Source organism: Balaenoptera acutorostrata, chromosome 19, assembly GCF_949987535.1.
Source record: "Balaenoptera acutorostrata chromosome 19, mBalAcu1.1, whole genome shotgun sequence".
Taxonomy (NCBI): domain Eukaryota; kingdom Metazoa; phylum Chordata; class Mammalia; order Artiodactyla; family Balaenopteridae; genus Balaenoptera; species Balaenoptera acutorostrata.
The window spans coordinates 11,887,467-11,912,899 of record NC_080082.1 but is presented as its reverse complement, the minus strand read 5'-3'; the positions used below and the strand labels follow the sequence as shown (position 1 = coordinate 11,912,899).

General features: G+C 38.1%; 1 protein-coding gene across 2 annotated transcripts in view; it reads left to right on the top strand.

Moving 5' to 3' along the window:
• The first annotated feature begins 3,235 nt into the window (after nt 1-3,235).
• The window catches only part of CNTNAP4 (contactin associated protein family member 4), a 265,562-nt gene continuing 243,364 nt past the window's right edge, over nt 3,236-25,433 (top strand). For both annotated transcript variants that reach the window (XM_028166624.2, XM_007182603.2), the window contains exon 1: nt 3,236-3,562. In XM_028166624.2, coding sequence (XP_028022425.2) covers nt 3,247-3,562 — 316 coding nt within the window. In that variant the 5' untranslated portion in view covers nt 3,236-3,246. The remainder of the gene's footprint in view (nt 3,563-25,433) is intronic.

Here is a 25,433-nt window from a genome sequence, read left to right as displayed (position 1 = left end):
GAGAAACAAAGGAGTTGCATCTTAATCTCTTTCTAGTCTTTTGATGTGACTTAGTTCCACTATGACCCGATGATCCTTTTCCAATCCAAAGGACAGTCCAGGAGCCTCTATGCACACTGTGGTGGGTCATACAGTTCTCTGGCAAGTTGTACCAAGAGGAAATTGAAAGCCTTATTTTACAAATTGGAACATTTTGGTTTGATTTATAATGCTTTCTCAGGCAGGGTCTGGCCCATAATATGCATACGCCAAACCTGAAGCACCAGCAGTTGTTTTTATCTTAATCGGTGGAAAATATAACCACAAATGCATACACAGGGAGAAATGATTTGTGACGTCTGAATCAGCAGTACAGTAATGTGCAAAATTAGGTCTCTACACTTCTCTGATTTTTCCCATTCAGACTCTTTTTTTTTTTTTCCTCCCTGACATTAAGCACCACTCTTAATGGTAGAGAGCAAGAAAAGAAGCACAAGTCAGTAGGTCTTGGTGACCATCCCTTTTCTGCCACCAATGAGTCATGTCCCTCTGGCAAGTCCGTAATTCCTCTCCTCCTCAGATTTCTCATCTGTGCAAAGTGAGCTGTCATAATACAATGATTACAAGAACAACATTGATTATCTAACTCTCAGGGGCTTTCACTTTACAAGCATTTTCTCAGCCATGAGGGTGATACTCTACCTGTCCTTGGTTCACAGATGAGAAAACTAAGAATCAGGGATGATATGCAGCTTGCTCAAGGGCAGGCTGGTTGGAGGTGGCGCTGGAGCAGACCTTGAACCTGGGCTACCAGACTCCAACACTGCCTGCTCAAACCACTACTCTGTACAGTCAGAATGCAGATATCTAAGGCCAGTGAGTAATTGCGGACCCACTAAGTGTTAGGCACTCAGTGGGGGGTTGTCACACATTATATCACAATGGCTCTTTAGTCATTATTCTCTTACTTTTTAAGAAAAGGAAATCGAAGACCAGAGTAAATGAGTCATTTAATCAGAACCATAGTGAAAGCTGAATTCATATCTGGGCTTCTCTGTTTATAATGTCTAAACTCTCTCCACTGCATCATGTGGTCCATGTGGCTCTCTCTCCTCTGTGGCCATTAGGCAGGGTCTGGTGGTACAACGGCTTGAAATACTCAGGTATTTCAGGTATGGAATACTCAGGTTGCCAGCCTCCAACTCATTCTATTACCATAGCCCATTGATATGGAAAAATCCATCTTTAACGGTTGCTATGAAAATTTACACTTTGTCCTAAAGAAGTTATTATTGCCATGAAAGGTTCAATTATTTTTCATTTTTGATATGTGTACTGATCCTTTTAAAATGCATTCTCTAATTTATTTTATGGGAACAATTTTAAGTATAAAGTTTTGAAAGGAAGACAACTTTTCTCTTCTGGAGAGCCTGAGACCCGTTCCCTCTGTGAGGAGTCATTGAAGGAAATACTTGCAGACCTTTGCAGACCAGAATACCGAGCCTACTCACCGTGGCACTTTGGACATACTGCTTAACTTTGCTGAGGCTCAATCTATTCGTCTGTTAAATGGGCACAATGATATTTCCCTCAAAGATTGCTATAATAATTTAATTAGATAACAAGTGGCATATGTGTTCAACAATATTTAATCCCCTTCAATAATTACTTAACAGAAATTGTCAATTTATATTTGCTTTTGCTTAACATGTTATGTTTGAAAATGATATAGGCCTAGAAATACAGAGTAAACACTTGAACAAGGACCTTTCTTTTCCTCTGCTTTATTTTTTTATTTTTTTATTTTTTTAAAGGGCTTCAGGTTTTCACTGCCTTTGACAGAGGTCAGGAAGGAGCTGTACTCTTATGTGAAGGGCAGCAAGTCCTAGGGTGAGAGCAGTAAAACTGGGGTCAGAAAAACAAAGTTCAATCCTCAGTGCTTTATTTACTAACTCTATGATCTCCTCAAATCATTTAAATTCCCTGTTCTTGTTTTCTCATCTGCAAAATAGGGAAATTAAAAATATCTATTCTGCTTTGTTTGTAGGCAAGAGCTAGCTCTTATGGTGAATGCTTCTGTCATTTCTCCCTTATTTCATTCATTCTATAGCAAGGTTGCTGCTGCTGAATGCTTATGTTTCTTCTAACTTGTTATCACCAAGAAGTGCTTGAGAACCTCAGTGTTCCTATTGTTATAAAATTTAGCACATTCTAAGTTAAATATCTTGACATTTATTTTGAAGAGCTGATTTATCCTTCTATGACATCATGTTATACACTTATCACTATGTGATACTGGCTCCATTATTTAAATATTTTAATATTCTATTCAAGAACTGGCAGTATCCATGGATCAGCCATTTGAAGAGTAATTTTTCTGTAGCTGGTAATCTTCTGAATTCAACTTCACTCTTCTCTCCTTTAGGCCATTTGAATTACATCTTTATATTGTTTAGGAGGTTTGGTGTGAGTGTGTGTGTGTGTGCGTGTGTGTTTTGGGGGGGTTCCCTTTCTTCACTATCCCATCATTTTTATTTTTGGGCCTTTTGGGAATTATTATTAAAGAATTTGATTGTAGAATGCCACTGTGTATTCACAGCCTGAAGCATTCATCAAAATAGATCTATCCAAAGCATTCAGTTTGTGGATTTGTACTCCTGATGCACTAAAATAAGAAATGTTAATTTCTTGCAGACTATTACTAGATGATTTTAAATATCTGCCAAACAGGAATGTCTGTTTCCTTGTGAGGCATTTCCATAATAAAATCCTGGCACCATAGCTGAAGAGGATAATTTTATATAAACAGAGAAAAACAACAGCAAGTATTTTCCCCAAGGACAGATTTAGCTACAATTTACCAATGCTACTTAGTTATTTCTGTCTCATTTTATGCTTTTGTTTTGAAACAAAACACAATTTTACCTGGATGCACTCCCGGATAATCAGGAATTAGCTCAGTATGTTGACTGGCTCTGCTGAAGGCAAGACCTCCAGAAAATCAGGAGGCTCCACCGCCTCGCCCCTCCCACAACGGACGTCTCCAGAGGGGAGAAAAGGGTTAAGGATTATTGAAGAATAGAGGAGAGGGGAGGGAGCCCCGAGGAGGCCCAGGAGCGGCAGGCCTCGCCTCCAAGTGCAGCTTTCATCAGCAGCGCAGCGCACGGCGGAGCTCTGAGCGCTGCTGTGAATTTGGAGGAGGGACGCTGCTGCTGCCAATTTCTGGGACCACGGCTGCGAGGAGTGGGCGTGGCCTCGGCAGTGTGGATGCTCGTTCGGAAAGATGCTGAGCGCTTTTCAGTGAGCAGTCAGGGCTGTGGTGTGTGTGTTTGTGTGTGTGAGAGAGAGAGAGAGAGGGAAGGAAGAGGAGGAGGAAGAGAGACCAAGAGACCCAGAGGTGCTGAAAATCCAGACAGAGCTGGGAGAGAGACTGAGAGCAGGACTGGAGCCCTCGGAGAGCAAATCAAGATCTTTTGGGGGAGCCCAATAAATGTGAACATGGGGTCTGTCACCGGAGCTGTTCTCAAGACGCTACTTCTGTTATCTACTCCAAACTGGAACAGGGTTTTAGCTGGGAATTCCCGTAAGTATACAGCAAATGATTTAAAACTTGAAGGGGGCCTCTCTGCAAAACTTTAATTCTGTTGTTTTTTATGATTATTATTTGCAGCTGGAATTGCTGCAAAGCATATTGCTATAAATGAAGCATCACTTAAAATCTTGCAAATTCGACTGGGTTTACACATGTCTTTCCTCTTGGTCTGGTCAGAATATGCAAAGTATCATTTCTCTTTTTGTCTATGAGCAGAATCTTGTCCTCTTGTCTTTCTGTATTCATTGAGAACACTCAAGTTCTAGTAAAACATTAAATCGTCATCTTAATCACGGAATAGCCTGTGAATGTCTTCGTTTCTTCCCTTTTTTAGGTTTACTGAATTTTATTGGAATTATGTCTAACAGGAAAACAACTGGCAGACTTTACATTATGCTACATTAGCTTAGATTTCTGAAGTTTGCAATTTGGCAGACTGATAGCTGGCTGCATCTTTAAAATGATGCCAGGATAATAACTGAAATGTACTGCAGAATTCAGGGGCAGAATTGGTAGAGGTGAACCTCAATATTAGGAATTGTGCCCTCACTGCCACCGGAATGAGACTTGAACACTACTGAAAGAGGGGGCTTGATTCCTACATCTTGCTTAAAGAAATACATTCAGGTGCTTTTTTCAAAAGTATTATTCTTGAATTTTTAACTTTATAAATTTGTGATTGAATATTCTGATTCTGAGTTAATGGTCCCAGGGAAGATTTATTAAGACCTTATTTCTAATTTAAGTGTCATCCAAAATAATTTGACAGAGGCCCCTTCATCCACTTTTTATTAGAGATAAGGAAAAGTTTTAAAAGTTACATTTGGCCTAAAATCTCTAAACGGGAGAATTTCCCCCTCCCTGATGAATGATCAACAAGCTCGGCAAATACAACTTTTTCTCTCTTTCTTGGACTTTAAAGGAAAAGCTCATCTGCTTTTCAAGAAAGGGCTATGAGGCCTGATCAGGAATTTATGTCACTACTGTTCAAGCAGGTTTAGGTTTGGGGGACACAAATAAGCCAGTAACCAGGCATTTGCTATGACGCATCGCTTGAGTGCACTAAAGCACTCTGGTGTGGGAAGAACATTATAAATGACCTTACTGGCCCAAGCCAAATGCTCGTTTACATTGAATGGCCACTGTGATTCCGTGCTTCCATTCAGTATTAGCTCACTTAATGGTGTGGTATATCTATCACTCTGAAAGAAGAGAACTTCCCTCGGATGCTGCACTGTGTTTTAGCTTCTGTTTTAATTTGGGGGTGTAAGAATCCCATGAGTCAATAAAATGTGCATATTTTCACCTAATCAAAATCTTGGAATGCTGTAATAGTAGCATTTGACCAACATTACAACAAACAAACAGTAACAACACAGACCCCCCCCCACACACACAGAGAAAGTTTTGTAGAAAACGCATAAGTAATTCATCGTCCAACTACCGAAGTTCAACAAAAAAGGAAGCGCTAGAGGTCACTCTTACAATGTAAAGCACATCATTTGAAGCGTCCTTCCCTTAAGAAAAGCAGAGCTTAAGTCTGGCCTAGAGGCGGTCTTGTCTTTCCAATACGCTGACTGTTTGAGTTTATCATTGATTAATGTGACTGACTGGGCTATTAGTTGTTTACATTTGTTTATTTTCTTGAAGTCCAGTAAAAGGCAGATCGACATTCAAGAGCTTCTTTGTAATATATCTTCTTCAAAGGAAAGTTGAGCTGCTGAGAAGATCTGAGGAGAGCAGAATATTCATGGGTGCTGAGCTCTGGCTGGGCCTCTCCTGACACTTAAAATTTCAATCCTGATTCTGTATTCTTTCAGCCTTGGTTTATTCTTCAGGAAGTAGTTTAATGCTCTTTTAAACATTTGATTAAAGAACCTATAGCATTTTAAATTATTAGGAACATTTAAATATTAAAGTTGGAATTCTTGGTTACCATATGTTTTAAGAGTTGACTGTTCTTAAACTGTCATAAATGCAGTTAAATGACTTCAGATAATTAAAGGTGCATTTAGTAATTTCTTGTTACTATCACATTGACAGTATGATTTGCAGCAGTAGATAGAAAAGAAAAAATTCATTTCCCAAGTTTTATTTCATTAGTATTTTGTGGGGGGGAAAGAAAGCAAGGTACTTATTACCAAGTCATGGTACTCCATGTGTTGTATCTTTTTTGGAGGAACAAGTCTATATGTTTACCAGCAAGGTTGTAATTCAGCGTAGTGACAAGTGACCATCAACCAGCATAAGTGTTTTTAAAGTATTATAATAGCTCCAGTAATTCTTTTGGACAAGACTTTATATTAAAACATGAATCAATCTTGAACACCAATATTAAAGTCAGGGAGAACTGAATAAAAATAAAGGAAATTAAAGGTCAGTCTCTCGGGTGAATACAAAGACATTTTCCCTCTATCTATTTACAGCTGATTCACCAGGAGCAAATCTGCTATCCACTGAGTCAGCCCAAGACTGCCCAAGGCCGCCAGTATGAAAGCTTTCATGGGACAGGACTCTGTACACCAGGGACAGCTCAGGGATTAGGTACACTTTAATTTGAATGTTAGTTGATCTAATTAATCAACAGGGTAACTTTACATTAGAAGGTTTCTGTGCAAACACACACACACATACATGTTCATGTGTATCTATGTGTGTGTGTGTGTGTGAACATATGTATATATTTATATAAAGATGCATAAACCACTAGATGCATGTGCTTATACATCTTTGGTGACTGCTGACTCCTCTTCTGACTAAAGATGGAAAACCGTTGAATGGACCACATTCTTTGGCTATTAGCACCCTACCTGACATTTCAAAAGCATTGAACCAGCCCCAGGTCTTTCCTCCTTGTTCTGGTCAAGGTGTTATTATATTGAAGGGTTCCTTCTGTGAAAGTTTAGAGACAGATCCTCCTAGTAGGGCTGCTCTTTGATAAGCTGCACAGGCTGTTGTTGGTTTCTTCACTTGCTAGTAAGATACATGCACTGAAAAGGGAGTCATCTCTTTATTTTTTAAAAAATATTTATTTTCATTTATTTATTTATTTTGGTTGCACTGGGGCTTAGCTGCGGCTGGTGGGCTCCTTAGTGTTGGCTCACCGGCTCCTTAGTTGTGGCATGTGAACTCTTAGCTGCGGCATGCATGTGGCATCTAGTTCCCTGACCAGGGCTTGAATCTGGGCTCCCTGCCTTGGGAGCGTGGAGTCTTAACCACTGTGCCACCAGGGAAGTCCCTTTATTTTTAAATTGCTCTTATGAACCCACAGTTTCCTTCTGAGCATTAAGACGTTGTTGGGGGAGGGGTGGACACTGTAAAAGAAGAAAAGGTGTAAGTCGTAAGGCAGCTAAGAGTTTTGCTTTTATTTTTACTCTTGCAGATCATGTGATGGAAGCTCCCTGGCTTCAGGTATTCTGAGAATATTTAATGCTTAACAAGTAGCTTATGAATGACATAATTAGAAGTTAATTTCTCACTGTGTGCTTTCCATAATTGGAATAAAGGCTGTATGATATCTACCCTGAAAGAAGCACTAAAGAATATGTTAAAATTAACAAAAGATGAAGGTAATGACTTGGGTAGATGATTGTTCTTGTGGGCTCTGGGATGCCACCTAAATGCTACTGGACAGATTCTCAAATTGTTCAAATTCAGCCTTGTACCTCTTTCTAGAAACTTTCTTCTTTTCCTCCTCCTTCCCACCCAAATTCTTTTCCATAGCAAAAAATTACTAGTATAAACAGTAAAGTACTGATAAAATACAATTATAAGTTGCAATACATAAGTAGCTGACCTCTGGATATAAAGGTGAGCCTGAACTTTGACTCACTTTTCTAACAGCAATACTGATTTGTTTTCATCAATCTGATGCATTCTCCCCTTTCCTGATAGTATACATCCCAAATCATTTCTGATAAGGGCAGCCTCCAGCTATGGAGATAACACAGCTCATAGCCAACAAAGAATTGAACACATGACTTCCACGTGATACCTAGTGCTTAACCTAAGTAAAAAACATTTTTATGTCTTCTAAAATTAATGTCAGAATTTGTATCATATGTAAACAATTCCTTTATGGAAGCCAATCTCTGTATCAAGATTGAATTAATTTACCTTTTCAGTGAAAACAAATTAATAGAATTATATAATGTCACTTGTAAGATAATGTAATATTTAATTCAGAGGTTGGTAAAATATGGCCCATGGGTCAGATCTAGCCCACTGCCTGTTTTGTGTAGTAGCCTGTGAGCTAAGAATGGTTTTTAAATTTTTTTCAAATTTTTTAAAATTAATTTTTATTGGTGTATAGTTGATTTACTGCATTTTGAAACGTTTGAAAAAAATTAAATGAAGAATTCTCTGTGGCATAAAACAATTATATGAAATTCAAATCTTAATTGTTCATTCTTCTCATTAGTAGACCTGTATGGCAAAAACTTATACTCAATTATTATTATATTTTTAATTTTATCAATAAAATTATCTTAAAATTGATTTCCCTCTCGTTATACAAGGACCTAAATAACATTCTTTGCTCTCTAACTCTTCATAGAAAAAGTTCATTGACCCTTGACTTAAATAAGACACAATATAATATAATGATGTGACCTGGATAGTGGATAAATTATATACTGCTATGATAAAACTTAGTCTTTATTTAGTATGCAAATACATTCCTGAAGAATTGAAGTGCTGAAGGTAATGCTACAATTGCCAGGAGCTATAACAGAAGAAGCCTTCATTAACATCTTCTTCATATGTGTCTTCTTTAAAGACATTATTCTTCAGAAATCTTGTTATTTCCATAGGTATGAATTATTTATAACTATTTGCAAAGTTTCAGCAGTTTTGGCTGCTAAAGAGACACTTTCAATCTCAAGTAATCCCCTTAGTATAAGAAGTTCAATAAAGTGTATAAGTAATTGCAGCTTAGATATTTTGAATGAAAATTCTGTTGTTATTTTATACTTTCATTAGTGTAAATTATTCGACTCCATACTAATAAGGAACATGCATTTGAAATCACTGATTGTATGAAGTAAATCATCTTACTGGAAGAATGTCCTTGTCCCTATGACTTTTACAGTAGCAGCTTCCTAAAAATTCTGAAATTGGCAAACTTTCTAGAATAAATTGAAAAATAGATTTTCATTTAAGCACTGCCCACTGAGAATTCATAATAATTAAGCAGGTGCCTTTTACCTACTCATGCCAAGATAATTAATTTTTATGTAAATGCCTTGTCCATTTGGAATTGTATTTAATTTTCATTTCCAAGAACTGATGAGTGGCCTCATTTTATTTACATTACACTGTTTACTACAGTGTTTTTTTTAAAGTTTAAGTTAAAAAATATGATATGGTATAATATTTTAAAAATTCTTTTCCTTGAAATTTCACTGTAGCATTTTTTCCCGCAAATGAATGGCCATATGTTAAAATGATTTATTTTTCATAATACTGTTTACAGTGGTGCAGAACTAATGAAGATTTCTGTCTTATCAAAAGACCAATTTCCAGATCAAAGACAGCCTAGGACCGTCTCATATAGCTTACTTAATGTGACTTATTCTGGTTGTGGACGAGAATGATGATGGGATTCATGACTCTCTGTGGTAAATAGATGATAAAGGATAGTGACACTTGCATTACATGGTTCTGAACTTTTTTACAATAGAATACCAGTCTTGCTTTGCAAACACCGCTTTTTCACAATTTGATACTGTATTTAGAATCTGAATCTCCTTTACCTCAGATAAATCGTATTGGGGCCTTAATGTTGTCAACTTACGAATCATATCACTGATTAGTCAGGTTATTTATGAAGTCCTTCTCTGTCCTTTTAAAAAAATCTTTTCCTTTCCTCTGTTGTGACTGAAAGTTTACAGAATGACCCAGCCCCTGAAAACAGTAGGAAGAATAATAAGAATTTATCCAGCATTGTTACATAAATCCCAGATATGTGTATTCAGATTTGTAGGTGACTGTTTCTGGTGAAATATTAAATAATGCAGAGTTTGATTTTTTTTTTAAGTGGCCTGCTGTTTCCATTATTGCTTAGCTTAATTATTTTTTCATTTGTATCGATTCAGAAATCTTGGCCTCAGTAACTTGTTTAGTATTTATTTAGAATTATTGCAGTTTTCAAGTTAACTGTATGGTAAGGAAGGACGGACCCATCACAGAATATGTGCTTAAAATAGGGGATGTTTCATGGATTAACCATGATCATGAGGTGAACGGAGCTGTGTTCTTGGTGGTGGTGGGTGAATTCTCATAGAATATATGGATTGTTGTTTTAATGGGTATTTCAGGTGGGAACTTTTAGAAACACTCTTTAACAAACAGACCTTTAAAAACATGTCTTGAATTGTAGCATCACATGCTAAGGTCAGTTTGATTTGGGTCCCTATAAAAAGGAAAATCTCAGAAAGAGAAATAAATGTCCTAAACTAAATGCAGACAAAAAATTATGGAGCTTTAGAAGAACTTGTGTTTATCACTGGAAGTCCTTAAAGGAAGAATGAACTCATCAAAAAGCCTCAATTAACTGAATATACTTAAATGAATAATTCACCCACATTATTAATATTGTAATTTGAAGTCTTTGAGTTTTTTTTTTTAAAGTTTAAAATTTCTTGAGAAATAATGGATAGTTTACCCATAAGACTAAGTTACAATAAATGCATTTCTAAATAACCGAGATGTCATTGACCATTGGATTATCTTCTTAGTTACTTTTTGGGAGAAACTTTGATGTCTGAGATTCCAGCATTTGAATTTTTTCAAGGAGTCCTAAGGCTGTTGTTGTCTGACTGTGTGCTTCAGTTAGGCATGTATGTATACATGTGTTTATTTATTTGACTTCTAGAACTATCATTCCTTGTTTATAATCTATGAATTTAGACCTTCCACGGTGCTGATCACTCCAGGATCTTGGTGACTCTGTGTTGGTAAACACCATATCTGATATGCTACTAGCACAAGTAAAGATATTTTTGTTTCCCAATTGACTTTCAGAGGATAAAGTTTTTGCAAGCATGTCTTTTGCCAAGGTATTCACATACATGGTACCTGAAACTACGGTATTGCTTACTGGTAAAGAATGTACATGCAAAATACATTACAAATTGTCATTATTACTTCAGTTCTTCTGAGGTGAGTTGGTATTTGGAAGAGGAAGAGTATGTGCTTCATTTTTTTTTTCTCCCAGTGCATTTTCGTCATGGTTCACGGAAAAGTGGTACTCTGGTCATAAAACCAGAGAAATAGCATAACAGGAGGTAAAAATGAGCCCGTTTATGTTACAGTTAATGAGTCATTCCAATGTAATAATTGGAAAAGTAAGTGCAGCCTAAAAACATTTGACATTTTAAGTAGTTTAAAATTAGTAACTATAAAATTTTTTTATGCTATAAGTATTTAATAGAACTGAAGAAATTTACCTCTAAGGTTTTTAAATCACAAAGGAAAAAAAGGGTGTGATATGTATCAGTTGTCCTACAGCTCTAATTACTTTTTTTACTGAGTACTTCTTATTACTTGGCAGTGCTCTAGAATAAGATGTTATGTGTTTCTAAATTATAAAAAACATATTTGTTTCTGTAACCATTTTTTTTCCCTCACTGGCAAATATGATACTTACAAGTGAGGTCACAGGTCGATATTAGTTTAGAAACAGCATGTGAATATATAAATTCAACTGCTTTCCTAAATTACATTTATCGTATAGTTTTAGGACAAACTACAACCTGTAATTTCGTTAATTCAGACTTACTCTGAAGTTATAACCTACAGAGAGATTTTTAAAAAAAATATTTATTTATTTGCTCACGCCGGGTCTTGGTTGTGGCAGGCAGGCTCCTTAGTTGTGGCACTCGGGCTCCTTAGTTGTGGCACACGAACTCTTATTTGGGGCATGCATGTTGGATCTAGTTCCCTGGCCAGGGATTGAACCTGGGCCCCCTGAACTGGCGTGGAGTCTTGACCACTGCGCCACCAGGGAAGTCCCGAGAGATATTTTTTGAATGTCCGTTGAAGGGCATTGATAAACTCTACTAGGAATTTGTTGCAAGCCTTGGAGTTGGGAGATGCTTGGATGGCAATGAACAGACATTTGACCCTGTGGCCCATAGCTGAGAACCCCGCATTTTCCTGTTAATGTAAACAAATTACCTTTGTGTATCAGCACCAAAAGAGAGATTTTTTGAGAAAATTTGAGAAAGTTCAGTTTCTCTCTGGGCTAACAGCTTTGTTCTAAAAGATTGAGTATGTATTTAGATCTTCAAGACTTGTCTTTAGTTTTCAAAGATATTGATATGTGTTTGTCTTTTAAGATATGTTCATCAGTAGATAACCAAACAGAAGAAGGGAACTAAATGCAAAGTGGTCTGTGAGCGAAATGAATTGCTGAGAGGAAATTGTCAGTGTGTGTGTGTGTGTGTGTGTGTGCACGCGTGAGCGTGCATGCATATGTTGGAAGATATTGTGGATAGGGACTGGGAAACAGGCCATGTTGGCAGAGAAATGGAAGACAATCCCCTAGGTGGCACATTTTCAATTAAGTATTGTTGGGATACATAATAAGATTTTTATTTTATTGCTACTATACCAGAATAGTCTCCTGTATAGTTTTAAAACAGTATGCGGGATTAAAAATAGCAAGAGGTCTTTCTGGATCCAGTTTAAACTCATCCCAAGCAGAGGGACAGTGTTGCCCTTTTCTGATCCCAAAGTGCTTTATTTTCTAGGCAAAGGCCATGAAGACCTCAGGATCCCCAGTTAACTCAACTTCTAGTCAGTCTCAGGGTGCTAGTCTTTCTGAATATGGCAACAAAGGCAGAAAATGGCAGGAGAGGTTTTGACTTAAAAGCCACTAGATAAATTGAAACATAATTTAACTCTTGAAGACAATGTGGTGAAGTGATACTGCTACCAGGAGAAGGGCGTTCTAAACAAAGTTTTGCATTTTTCACATCCATTCACTTTTATTTCTCAATTTTGGCTGATTTTGAACAAAAAGAAACTATCTCCAAGGCAGAAAGCTGCATGAATGCTTAGCAGTCCTCATAATTAAGGATTTATAATACATATTTACATTTGCCATGTTTTAGATGTTTAAGACTTAATTAAAAGAACATTGCTAAAATAAAAGCAATTCTATCTAAAGTGGTGGTGAGGGAATTCTGTACAAGGTTATAAAGCTGCTCAATTAGGCTCTTTTGTTCCATTGTGAGTATGATTTCTGTGCTTATTTGAACTGTTGTACTTTAACATGAGCCTGTATTATAATACTGTTAAGAAAACATCATGCGCCTTGTAAAATGTCATAACACAACTTTAAGTATCGTAAGATGTGTAGTCCCTCCTAAAACACACAAAAGAGAGAAAATTCGGGAAAAGAACTAGCATACATGTAAGAAAGCAAGGAGCAAACACTGAAGATAACTTTTGGTTTCTTAAATTCATAGCAACCTATAGGATCTAATCCCAAAATGGAATATGATAAAATATTTCATAGTCAAATGTCTACTACAGAAATAGAAAAAGGAGGCTACCAAAAATATGATGTAGAATTTTGGGTACTAAGAATAAAATCATGATCACAATAATTTTCTATGCTTGATGCATAAAACTGAGTCGTTTGCTGGTGTGGCCTTGTAAATGATCATATTCATCTCTTAAAAGCCTTGATATGTGCTTGCCTTGTCTCTCTCTCTCTCTCTCTCCCCCCCCCCTTTCTCTCTCTCCCCCTCTTTCTCTCTCTCTATTATATATATATATATAAATCGCAACATGAAACAGATTAGTATGAGAAGAATGTATGTAGTATCATTAATCACTGACACATTCTCTAGAGAAGATGCCAGCAGCGCCCTCGTTTTCTGAGTTAGCAAAACTGAGCCTTCCGTGATCACTTTCCTGGATGTGAGGGTGATCTGGCTGTGGCATCTGTCATCTCTGCGATTGCCAGGGTTGATTTGGCTGAGAGACCTGCGAGGCAGCTGTCCCCTTCCTCCCTCACTACTTCCTGTGACTCATGCAGTATTTTTAAATACTACACATATATCATATTTTTAGGTGTCTACCATAATGAATTGATGTTTTTTATTAATGTTTAAGGTTTTTATCAAAATGAAAGCGAATCTTGTCTAAGCTGTATTTCATTGTTAGGTGTATATTAAGTCCAAACTTATTAGCGTACTAAACAAATATCTTCCTCCTCTGAATTTGCTTATCTTTCCCCTTTTGTCTGTCTTAATTGCTTTCTCTCCCTCACAATCCTGCCCCCCTGCAAGTGTCCTCTAGCCTCTGTCACCTGGTCTTTACAGCTGCTGTTCCCTTTGCCTAATTGCCCTCAATCACTCCCTCTAAATCTTCCTGGAAAACTTCTACTGAAAGCAAGCCTCACCTCCTTCCTCTGTGGAGTCTTGCCTGATCAAACCACCTCACCTCTCTTCATTCTTCTAACAGAAATTCAGTAGAACCTTGAGCGTTCGCCTATTCCTGATCATAGAGTATCAAATCTGATTTTTTAGAAAATATGTCTCCCATTCTCTCTCTGCTTCCTTTTTTATTTACAGCAAATGTCATTTGATAGGCCACTATATCAGGTCATTTTTTTAATATAAATTTATTTACTTATTTTTGGCTGTGTTGCGTCTTCGTTGCTGTGCGCGGGCTTTCTCTAGTTGTGGCTAGTGGGGGCTACTCTTCGTTGCGGTGCACGGGCTTCTCATTGCAGTGGCTTCTCTTTGTTGCAGTGCATGGGCTCTAGGTGCATGGGCTCTAGGCGCATGGGCTTCAGTAGTCGTGGCTCGCGGGTTCAGTAGTTGTGTCTCTCAGGGTCTAGAGCGCAGGCTCAGTAGTTGTGGCGCACAGGCTTAGTTGCTCCCCGGCATGTGGGATCTTCCGGCACCAGGGATCGAACCCATGTCCCCCATGTTGGCAGGCGGATTCTTAGCCACTGAGCCACCAGGGAAGCCCCTATCAGGTCGTTTTTGGATTGAGGATGTTCAATGGACAGGCAAACCAAAAATACATCATAAGCATAAACTTGGAACAGCATTTTTCCTCTTGCAGGCCATCAGTGTGCCTCCTCATTTCTGTAGGGCCTCCCAGGTCATCACCTTCAATTTGGAAAGTTGGACCACAACGTTCTTGCCACATTTCAAGAAGAAATTTTCAACTCCTTCATCTATCTTGCACTTCAATTCCTTTATTTTACATTTTCCCATTTGAAGATTTTTCTCCTTTATGGAGGGTAGAAGAAAAATAAAATCAGTTTTCTCCTTTTTTCTTTTCATCATTAACTTTATAAAGAGTGTACCTGCAGCTTCTTTGGTCTTCTTTTGTCTATAAATATATGCAAAACGTTTTTCATTGCCTTTAGTAATTTTGACAAACATTAATGAGTTCTGAACTTGTATATTCCTCTTTTAATTGCACACATTTTTAAAGATTATTTTCTTGTAAAATGTCATCATTTTTTAAAGATTCCTCTCATGTTTATTCCTCCTCATGGTAAACATTTGGGACTTTCATTGCTATTATTTTATAGTTCATAGCTTTCCACACATGACGTATGTTATCATTAATATTGACAAATGTTCCTTTTGCATTGGGCTCTGTGGAATCTAAGGTGGTGGAGTGTACCTCACAGGCCTGGAGGGCAGACATTATTATCACTATTTTACAGACTAGGAAACTGGACTTTAGGAGGTAGGAGGTATTTCCAAAGCCACTGAGTAAGGAAGGGTAACCTGGGACGGACTTGAATCCAACTTTCATGATGCCAAAGCCATTGCTCTTTGAAATGGAATACACTCATCTTCTCCGTGAGCCTTTAAGATCACCTCCCCTGAGTATTAGAACCCACACTTGCCTGTTTTCAGGGTTCCCTCCCTGGTGTGATAAATTATAAGGTAATGTGCCTGTTTTCAGGGTTCCCTCCCTGGTGTGATAAATTATAAGGTAATGTGCCTGTTTTCTTCCAAGGATTCTGTCACTTGTATTTTATCAACAAGCTCTTCCTTACGAGTTGAAGTAAAGTATCAAACATCACCCAGTGTATATATAAGTGTAAATTTTTCTCCTCTGAGTTCCACCGACAACCCCCTACCCTTGCTCACTGATACCCAAGGACCTATGCATTCTGTCTAAATTCCTTCTTTGAGTCGATAGTTCCAGGAACAGGTTCCAAGGGGCTGGAACAGCTCAAATCACAAAGAAAACCCAGCTCCTTTCTGCAAGATTGCAACAGTGCCTGACCAAGGCACTCTGCAATTTTGTTTCTTGCCTCTGTGAAACGATTCTCCTTCCCCATATTCAGGGATACGCTCCCTTTGGGTGCTGTATTAGTCTGCTAGGGTTGTCATAACAAAATGGCACAGACTAGGTGGCTTAAACAACAGAAGTTTATTTTCTCAAAGTTCTAGAGGCTGGAAATGAAAGATCAAGGTGCCAGCTGGGTTGATACCTGGTGACACCTCGCTTCCTGGCTTGTAGATGGCCACCTTCTCACTGTGTCCTCACATGGCCTTTCCTCTGTGAGTGATCAGTCAGAAAGGGAGCTCTCTGGTGTGTCTCTTCCTCTTCTTATAAGGCCACCAGCCCTCTTCCATTAGGGCCCCACCCTTATGCTCTCATTCAACCTTAATTACCTCCTGAAAGGCCCTATCTCCAAACGCAGTCACATGGTGGGTTAAGACTTCAGTGTATGAATTTGGGGGAGGGGTGGGGTGGTGTCCATAGTAAGTGCTCTCCCTGTTTCAACTGCCTGAGTAAAATGTATCTTCTCTTGGTATTTGAGACAGATATTGCTCTGACCTACTGAAACCTATCAAGTGAGTGAAGTCATCTTACAAGTTTTTTTAAGCTGTCTTCCGATGGACCCCGTCCTCAGTGGCGCTGCTGGGATCACCTGCAGTGCGCTCCTCCGCTAACCCCCTCCGCCTGGTTGCCACAGGCGCTAGCACTCCCTGACCCTTCTCTCTTTCCTTTTATCTGGGCCTGGTGCTCTCTAACTGCCTCTGCCCGTGAGTTTCTGACATCCCGCTATCCCCCTCCAAATTCTTTTCTCCTTTATGTTACCGAGGTCCAGTTGTGTTGTGATTTGCTCCCTGTGTTTCTCACATCCCCTTCCCAAAAGTTGATTTTGCAGTTTGTTTCCTCTGGCACTTTTCCGCTTCTAATCTGTAAAACCCAGAGCACACAGATTCTCCCTTTATTCCCTGGGATGCTTTCTTTGTCAAGCCAAAACCAACCAAACACAGCGTAGGTAAAACAAATGAACAATCATCATTCTAATAACTTCTTTAAATTCAATTTAAAATTTGTCTAATTTAAAATTTGTAGAATGCCCTCCTAGTATTGGGAACTGGGACAGATGTTCGCCATCCATTGTTTCACTCAATCTTAATGTAGCATCTGTTCACACCAGTGTTTTCTCTTATGCATGCTTTTCCATCATCTCCAGTGCATTTCTCTTGTGGCTAAATATTCTTTGTCTTTTTAAATGGTTCTTCGTAACTTGTCAAGTGGATATGCTCTTATTTAAACGTTAGGAACCAATTGGTTGTTCACTGATTTATTTTTAAAGTTTCTCAGTCTACCAGTGTCTGTTTCTAATATATGGCTATCTTAAGATTCCTGTAATTCTCTAAGATCACAGGATCTTAAGCCATTTACACATGTCAGTGTCATGAAGTGTTCATTGTCTTTGCCCCACTTTAGTGAAAACCTAAATTTATTTTGGAAGGAGAAATTTAACACGATAACTGTCTACACCCTTCCCTTTCCTGCTCAAGAATTTATAACACTTAAAGATGGTTCTGTGTCTCTTCCGGTGGTATCATTTGTTCAAACATGAATCAGAAGTGGTGGGTAGATTGCCACACTTGACAGATCGCAGAAGCACATCTGTCACCCTCCAGGAAACCTGCTCACTCATCCATTGGTCTTGTCAGTTACACACACAGCCGTCTCGTCTCTACAGCCCTCAGCAGCATCACCAGTCATCCCTACCTGTGTGTCTCTCAGGAGCTTGGTGTCCATGGCCTCTGATGGGCGGCTGCAAGTGCAGGTTTTCAGTTGCAGCCATGAGCCTAGTGTCTTCTCCAGAAGGCATGAGTCACTGTTTATGGGAAGAACCTCTTAACTGCCATATCACACCTCCCTTGGTACTGATTTTGATTTCCTTCTGGCATCTTCCGGTTTTGTCTTCCTTCTAAAAAAAATGATAATTTCTTCCATCTTTTTGAGAAAAATTTCAACATTTCAACAAAACAGATTAGTATTCCTCCCTACTTTTACTCTCTCCTTAATCAGGAAAAGCAACCTATATATAATGAAGATCACAGTGAAAAAGAGAAACTTCAGATTTACAATTTTGATTGAGAACTCTGTTTCCACAGCTAAACCAGGACCAATACCCCTTAAGCCAGTCTCCCAGGGTGGATATGATTCTGTGAAATACCTGATATGCCTTTGAATGGTGTTCATTAATCCCAATCTCTTTCTGAAAAAGAAAAATATCAGAGACATTTAGAGCACTTTGTGTCTCACTCTTTCTTTGACTACTGACCCCTATTCATCTAGCTCAGCTCTCTTTAATATTTCCTCGTTACTCTGCACAAGCAATACACTACACCTTAAAAATTTGCTCTATCGAAAAAATCAATGAGATCACCATTTCAGTATTATTATTTTTTAAATTTATTTATTTTATTTATTTATTTTTGGCTGCATTGGGTCTGCGTTGCTGCACGTGGGCTATTTCTAGTTGTGGCGAGCGGGGGCTACTCTTTGTTGCAGTGCGTGGGTTTCTCCTTGCAGTGGCTTCTCTTGTTATGGAGCACAGGCTCGAGGCGCGCGGGCTTCAGTAGTTGTGTCACGAGGGCTCAACAGTTGTGGCTCTTGGGCTCTAGAGCACAGGCTCAGTAGTTGTGGTGCACAGACTTAGTTGCTCCGTGGCATGTGGGATCTTCCTGGACCAGGGCTCGAACCCGTGTCCACTGCATTGGCAGGCGGATTCTTAACCACTGCACCACCAGAGAAGTCTTCAATATTATCTTTGATATAACAATATTCATGAGCTTTCTAGTTCTAGGTATAACAACATTGAATGCTTTCTAGTTTTCTTTCTATCTTCCCAATCACACAAGTAAAAAATATTAAGGGAAAAATGATTTCCTAGGGCATTAATTAATTGGTTCTAAAATGAATTTCTTCTTACTTTGTACAATCCACTGTTTTTAGGTGGACTTCTGTGACTCTGCATTTAAGGCAACCTTTCACAAAGTATATCTTCACAGTTTTATGGGTATATGCTTGGAACTAATTGGATATTGTTGAAAATAAATGTATTTAATTTCACCTGCTAGTCAAATACGAGGTGAAATACCACAAGCAAATGGCTAATCCAAGAGTTGAAATTTATTGCATCTTCTCGAATGCGCTGTTTTTATTTTTTTTTAATTAAAAGATACAACTGATGCCCAGAACTGAATGTAGCATTTTTAGCAGAGTGGCTGGAACTGAAGGTTGTGATCAGTCTTTACTCTTTATGTTCAACAAGACTTTCTTTTTTTTTTTTAAATTAATTAATTAAATTTATTTAATACACATAGAGCTAATTCAAGTAATCTCCTTCTTCTCCAGCAAGAATTTCTTAAGCCTTACATTCTTCTAAAAATAAGAGATATAAAAAGAGTAAGTACCTATCTGTCTAACAGTTGCCATTGCAGGGCTTCTGCTTATTTTCTAAGTGAGCTTCCAGTGTGATGCACAGCAAAAGAAATATCAGAGTTACCCTGGAGTTTCTGTATTTTGGAGGGTGAGTGTGGTAGGTAAAGAAATTATCCATCCATCTACTCAACCGCTAAAATGACATGTGAGTTTTTTTCCTAGTCAGGCTAGTGGGGTAAAATCATAAATCTCTGCCACTCAGGGACCCCAAACCATTTGGGGAAGACAGAAAGACATGCCTTAAAGTAATTCAAATGAAAAGCAGGCTGTGATACACACTTCACTTCAATCTAGATTCCTGATGTAATGCCATTCTGATTTATTTGGTAACCTATATGTTTCCTCTCATTTCCTTTAAAAATCAGTATGCGACCAGTAAGATTACTAGAGTTGATGTAACATGAGTTATTATATTTTTCACTGACTATTAGTTTGGAAATTTATCCCCATGAATTATACCGGGTGAATATGTTCCATATTAAATGAACCCTATAATTGCACTCATTGGGACTCTGGTTATTTTTCAGTTGGCACTGATGATTTAGAGAATTATACCTAAGAAAGAAAGAAGAAATACTAACTAAGAATATTATAAAAATTCTTAGTGAAATAATGTTTACATTGCCTGGATGTATTTGGTTTCATACAAACAATTACTTTTCACTGGGTGGGGTGATTGTTCATTCAATCTATTGAAGTGTTCCTTACTCTTATAATTTTTGAGGCTTCTTGGGCTTTTACCTTACTCTGCTCATTTTATTCATTTATTCACTCAGCAAATATTTAGTAAGCCTCTACAGTGTGCTACCTATCATTACACATGTCCGCAGCATCAGTGGTTTTGAAATGTTACAATGGTCAGAATCGGTAACTTCTTGCTAACAATTGAGAATGGAAGTTTTGACTCCCAGATACATAAAGGCTTTTGAGATCATATTTTATGCCTAAGGTTTTGATTTTCTTACAAGAAAATGTACAGTACTATTCAGGGTGGTTAGTTCTATTACACGCAATGTGCTCAGTTGCTGTTTTGGCTAACTGTTAACTAGCCCACCCTGGGCTTAAAGCTCAACATTGCCACTTTCTAGTTCTGTAGAAAAGCACAGCACAGTGTGATCGCCATGATGAGAGAGGAATACAAGGCTTCTGGGCTGGTTATAGGCAGAACACCAGAGAAAGCTATTTCTTGGACAAATAGAAGAGCCAGGAGGGGGAAGTAAGGGGAAGCACATTCCAGTTCGAAGGAGCCTCACAAAGAGTGGAGCATTGGAAGGCACTACAAGTCATCCAGAAGGACTGGCTGAAAGTGAGGACTGGAGGCAGATAAAACTAAAGAAAGAGTCAGGAAGCATCCCAGCTCATGAGTCTTATATGTAAAGCAAAGACCTAAGTATCCCTAGAAAAATGGTACAGATGAGCTGGTTTGCAGGGCAGAATTTGAGACACAGATGTAGAGAACAGACATATGGACACCAAGGGGGGAAAACTGTGGTGGGGTGGGGATGGTGGTGCGCTGAATTGGGCAATTGGGATTGACATGTATATACTGATGTGTATAAAATTGATGACTAATAAGAGCCTGCAGTATAAAAAAGCAAACAAACAAACAAGACCTAAGTATTGATATTCTCTAGGGGATCATCTTATTGTTAGAAGTGTTATATGTACACATGTGTGACATAGATTTGTCTTTTGTAAAGGTAAAACTCTTGGCAATACGAAGGAAAGAATGATGAGGGAAGGGGAATAGAGTCTGTCTTGGGAACACAGAATCAGATATTTAGCGGGTGAATTAATTCCTGTAAGAAGTAATAAGAGCTATAAATTGAGACAGTGACAGTGGAGACAGACTTGTTCCGTGTGAACATGTAAGACTGACAGAATGTCATGATTGATTGAATGTAGAGATATGTGAGATCGAGAAATAGTCAATTCCAGTTATTGGCTTTTACTTTTGCTTTATTATAACTGTGTTTATATTCCAAAAAGTGTAATATGCTTTTTGTATGTAGCTGCTTTCTTTCTGAATAAGGAATTTTAATTCATTTATATTTGTTTCCTCTTTTTTTTTTTCATTCTCTTCCCCACTCTGTTTACAAAGGATCATATTTGAATTTTTTGAGATATAATGCGATATTTTACAAAGATCCATGCCATGGTGATATACTGAGTAAAACCTGTCTGAAATAAGGCTCACACAGAGTACTTTCTGGCATCGCATGTTGTTACATTTTAATGACATCTCTTATTTTTGGCAGGAACAGGAATATAACCTGAATTGAAGGTTTTGTGGACTGTTCTTCCCCATCACTGATAACTATGTTTTCCTGTCTCCCACTCAAATATCTACCCCCACCCCACCCAGATGTCTTAGAAAGTAGAGATTCAATACTTGCTCCTTCTGACAAAAGGTCGAATTCCTTTAGTTGGGTTGTTTAAAGGCTTCAGGACAAGTACAGTCTGGGTTGAAGTATCTGTCACTTGATGTGTAAAAAGAAGACCTAGACAAAATAGAAAAGCAAAAGTTGATTAAAATTTTACAACTTGCTCTTCAATGTAATTGAACAGACATTTACCAAGTGCCTTCCATGTTGAAGCATGTGCTAGAAAACAGGTATATAAAGATGTATAGACTCTGCTCTCAAAATGGAAGAGAGAGAGAGAGAAGGAGAGAGGAGAGAGAGAGAGATGGTACTAATTGTACCATTTTTGAAAATGCCTCATAATTTCAAATCCACTTCTTTTGCTATATCTAAGGATTCAGAAGCTATAGGTGAATGCTATTGGGTACTGACCATCTTTGATACCTCAGGCATTGAGAAGAGCTAAGGTAATTGCCCCTCTAGAGAGCTTTAATTCGCCAGTGTGTTTTACAGGGTTACACAATCTTGTGAGATTTAAAAATCTGTGGCAGGAAACATTTGAGGCTTACAGTTGCTCTCCAGTGGCAACTGTTACATTTTTAAAACATGCCCCTGGACACATCTAGCTCTGAAGAAAAACCCAGAAGGTTTTTACTCAACAAAGTTGTAAAGAAATAACCTTTTCTAATTTATAAGTGAACTCAGAGGATTTATGAAAAATAAGAAGAAAAGCTCTTTTTTAAAAAATATTTTAGTATTTTGAACATCAGAATTTCAAGTACAGCAAAATCAGCAACTGGTCTTTAACAAGCTATTGAAATTGATAATAACCATTTAGCTAACTCGTCTTGACCACTTAACATTTCAGCATTTGTAATACACTGTTATTTAATTTACATTTTGCTTAAAACCAGCAAACATACATTCAAAATTCTATTAGATAAGAATGTGCCCTACGCATACTAGTGCTCTACATTGTGAAGAACTTGAGGTATTACATGAGTTATAATAAATCATGATTATTTATATTTTACTCAACCACAGTAACATATTTCATTTATTATGTTGCGCCTTTAAAAAATTAAAAGGGACCTGTTCTTCCAGGTGTGCATGCATATCATGAGTTATTTCACAATGGAAATTAAATCCTTAGTACTGACAAATGAGATAGTGATCTTACAGGAAAATCTTGATTCCAATCTATCACTTAAACTTCTTCCAAGTTAATTGAAATATACATTCTCAGGCTATGAAATAATTGGTTTTTATTCCTTAAATTTGTCAAAGTTTACTAAACAAAAAGAAGCTGAGAAATTTATGACAGAGAGAGATAGATAGACAGACAATAGATAATATTTTATCTGCTAATGGTTATATGTAATCCTCTAGCATGCTGTTTTCAGATCCCTTTACCCAAAGACTCCAAATAACTTGCCACTTCTGATTTTGTTTGGCATTTGCAACATACAAAAAATGTCTGTTTTAAATATTTCTTTTAAAAATATTATTCATACTACAAGACCCGATAAATCAGATAATAACCTAGAAGCCAGAAATCATGTCTGTCCTCTTTAGATCAAATGTGTTATCTTTTCCTGATAACCCATAGTCAGAGACCCTTCAAGACACTTTTATTTCTCTGCTACCTTCACCCATCTCTTCGAGTGGTCACAAATTACTCGTTCTTCCTTCTTCAGCATCTCTATATCCACCCCTTTCCTTTTGTTTTACTGTCACAGCCAGAAAGGTAGAGGCTTTTCAACTACACTTTGGGGCTGAGCATTTAGACGGGGACAAGAAACGTGTGAACACAGAATTTCAATGTGTTGTTTTACTTACTGTGCAAGAGGCTCATACAGGGTGCCAGGAGGACAAGGAGGAGAGTTGAGCCCAAGAAGGTCAGCTAATGGCTCCTTGTATAGAGGCCGTTCCAAGCTGACGGTCTCAGCAGTGGCACAGAGCAGTGGAACCCGAATAGAACTGCTAGTTTAATCAAACTGTAATAGCGGAGTTTAACCAAAATGTAATCATCGAAATGTAATAGTCCTGTAGCGTTCATAAGAAGGGTTGATGGGATGGGGGCAAGCAGAGTTGAAAATGAATTTAGAACGAACGCTCCAGGTTTTATGCATGGCAATTAGATTATTTAGATTACCCCATTCAACTGTGTGTGGGAGTAGGAAGGGAGCCAGTGCTGGGAAGCAGCCAGAGCCTCAGTTCTAGCGCCCAACCAAGTGGAGAAATTCATTAGAATCTGAAATTAAGGCAGAAAACCAGTAAGTGGAGTGACCACATCCTGGAAGTAATGAGGTGGCTGTAGCCATTTGCTCTCCAAGGACCCAGTTGTCTGCAGGGATATTGGCCAACTGGCTTGTAAACTATCTCCAGGATCACACTCCCATCAATGGGGACATTATCTGATATGCAGACCCTCAGGCTTTCTCTTATCAAGCATAGGAGTGTGCGTGGTGGGTTTTTAATACTGATTATGGATTGGGGAGGAGTAGGTAGGGCAGAAATGATAGTCATGTGAAGTTTGTACTATACTGATTCATCTTTCCTGACTGTGACTCAGTGTTCTCTAGAACGTGGTAGAGATTTTTAATTTCGATTTTTACAGTGTTTTATCTTCAAAAAATTAAATTAGCCAATACTTTGAAGGTGATATCTGTCATATCAAAGATGCATTTAGGACTTCCCTGGTGGCACAGTGGTTAAGAATCTGCCTGCCAATGCAGGGGACACGGGTTCGAGCCCTGGTCCTGGAAGATCCCACATGCCACGGAGCAACTAAGCCTGTGCGCCACAACTACTGAGCCCACGTGCCACAACTACTGAAGCCCGCACTCCTAGAGCCTGTGCTCCACAACAAGAGAAGCCACCGCAGTGAGAAACCCGCACACAGCAACAAAGAGTAGCCCCCGCTCGCCACAACTAGAGAAAAGCCCAGCACGCAGCAACGAAGACCCAATGCAGCCATAAATAAATAAATAAATAAATAAATAAATTTATATATATATATAAAAAGATGCATTTAAAGAACTCTCACTATGGAAAGTATGTTCCATTGTTGTCTACTGTATAGACAACTTTGCCTCTCCCACATCATGTCCAATTAGGATACTGTACACAGTGTACTTGCTCAAATAACTTTAAAAGTTCAGGCAATAAAGTGGGAGAGTTGTGCTGGTAGTATAATATAGTCTTTAAAGTAAAGATGTTGTAAGAAGAAAAAAATAGCCCAAAGTCTTCAGCAAGAAATTTACATTCTCTGATCTTCAATTCCCAATCTAGAAAATGGAGATAATATCTTCCTTACAAGTTTGTTGTAAGGATTTAACGCGGCTAAGGCATAGTATGCAATACTGTAACTATTATTGTTGTTAGCACTTTTCTCTAGAGGCCTCCAGTTAAGATATCCTTGGTACAGTGGCATGGATCAGTTCATCCTATTAATGCCTTAGTTGCTACATGTAAAGTCACTTTACAGTAGATTAGATGCAATGACATGTCAGGGAAGTACCTGAGTGATGGGTCAAGGAGAGGATGTCTTTTATATTGGAGTGGTGATGGTGTGAACAGGTAACAAATACTTGGTCAACTCAACAGCATTTTGTAGGAATTAACATGAAAATGATAACTTATTCACACGAAAACGGAGTAGAAACTATACACCATTCTTTCTAATTCCAGAGAAGTGAGAGTAGAAGTATACAAAAAATTAGCATTAAAAAAGAGAAGAATTTTGA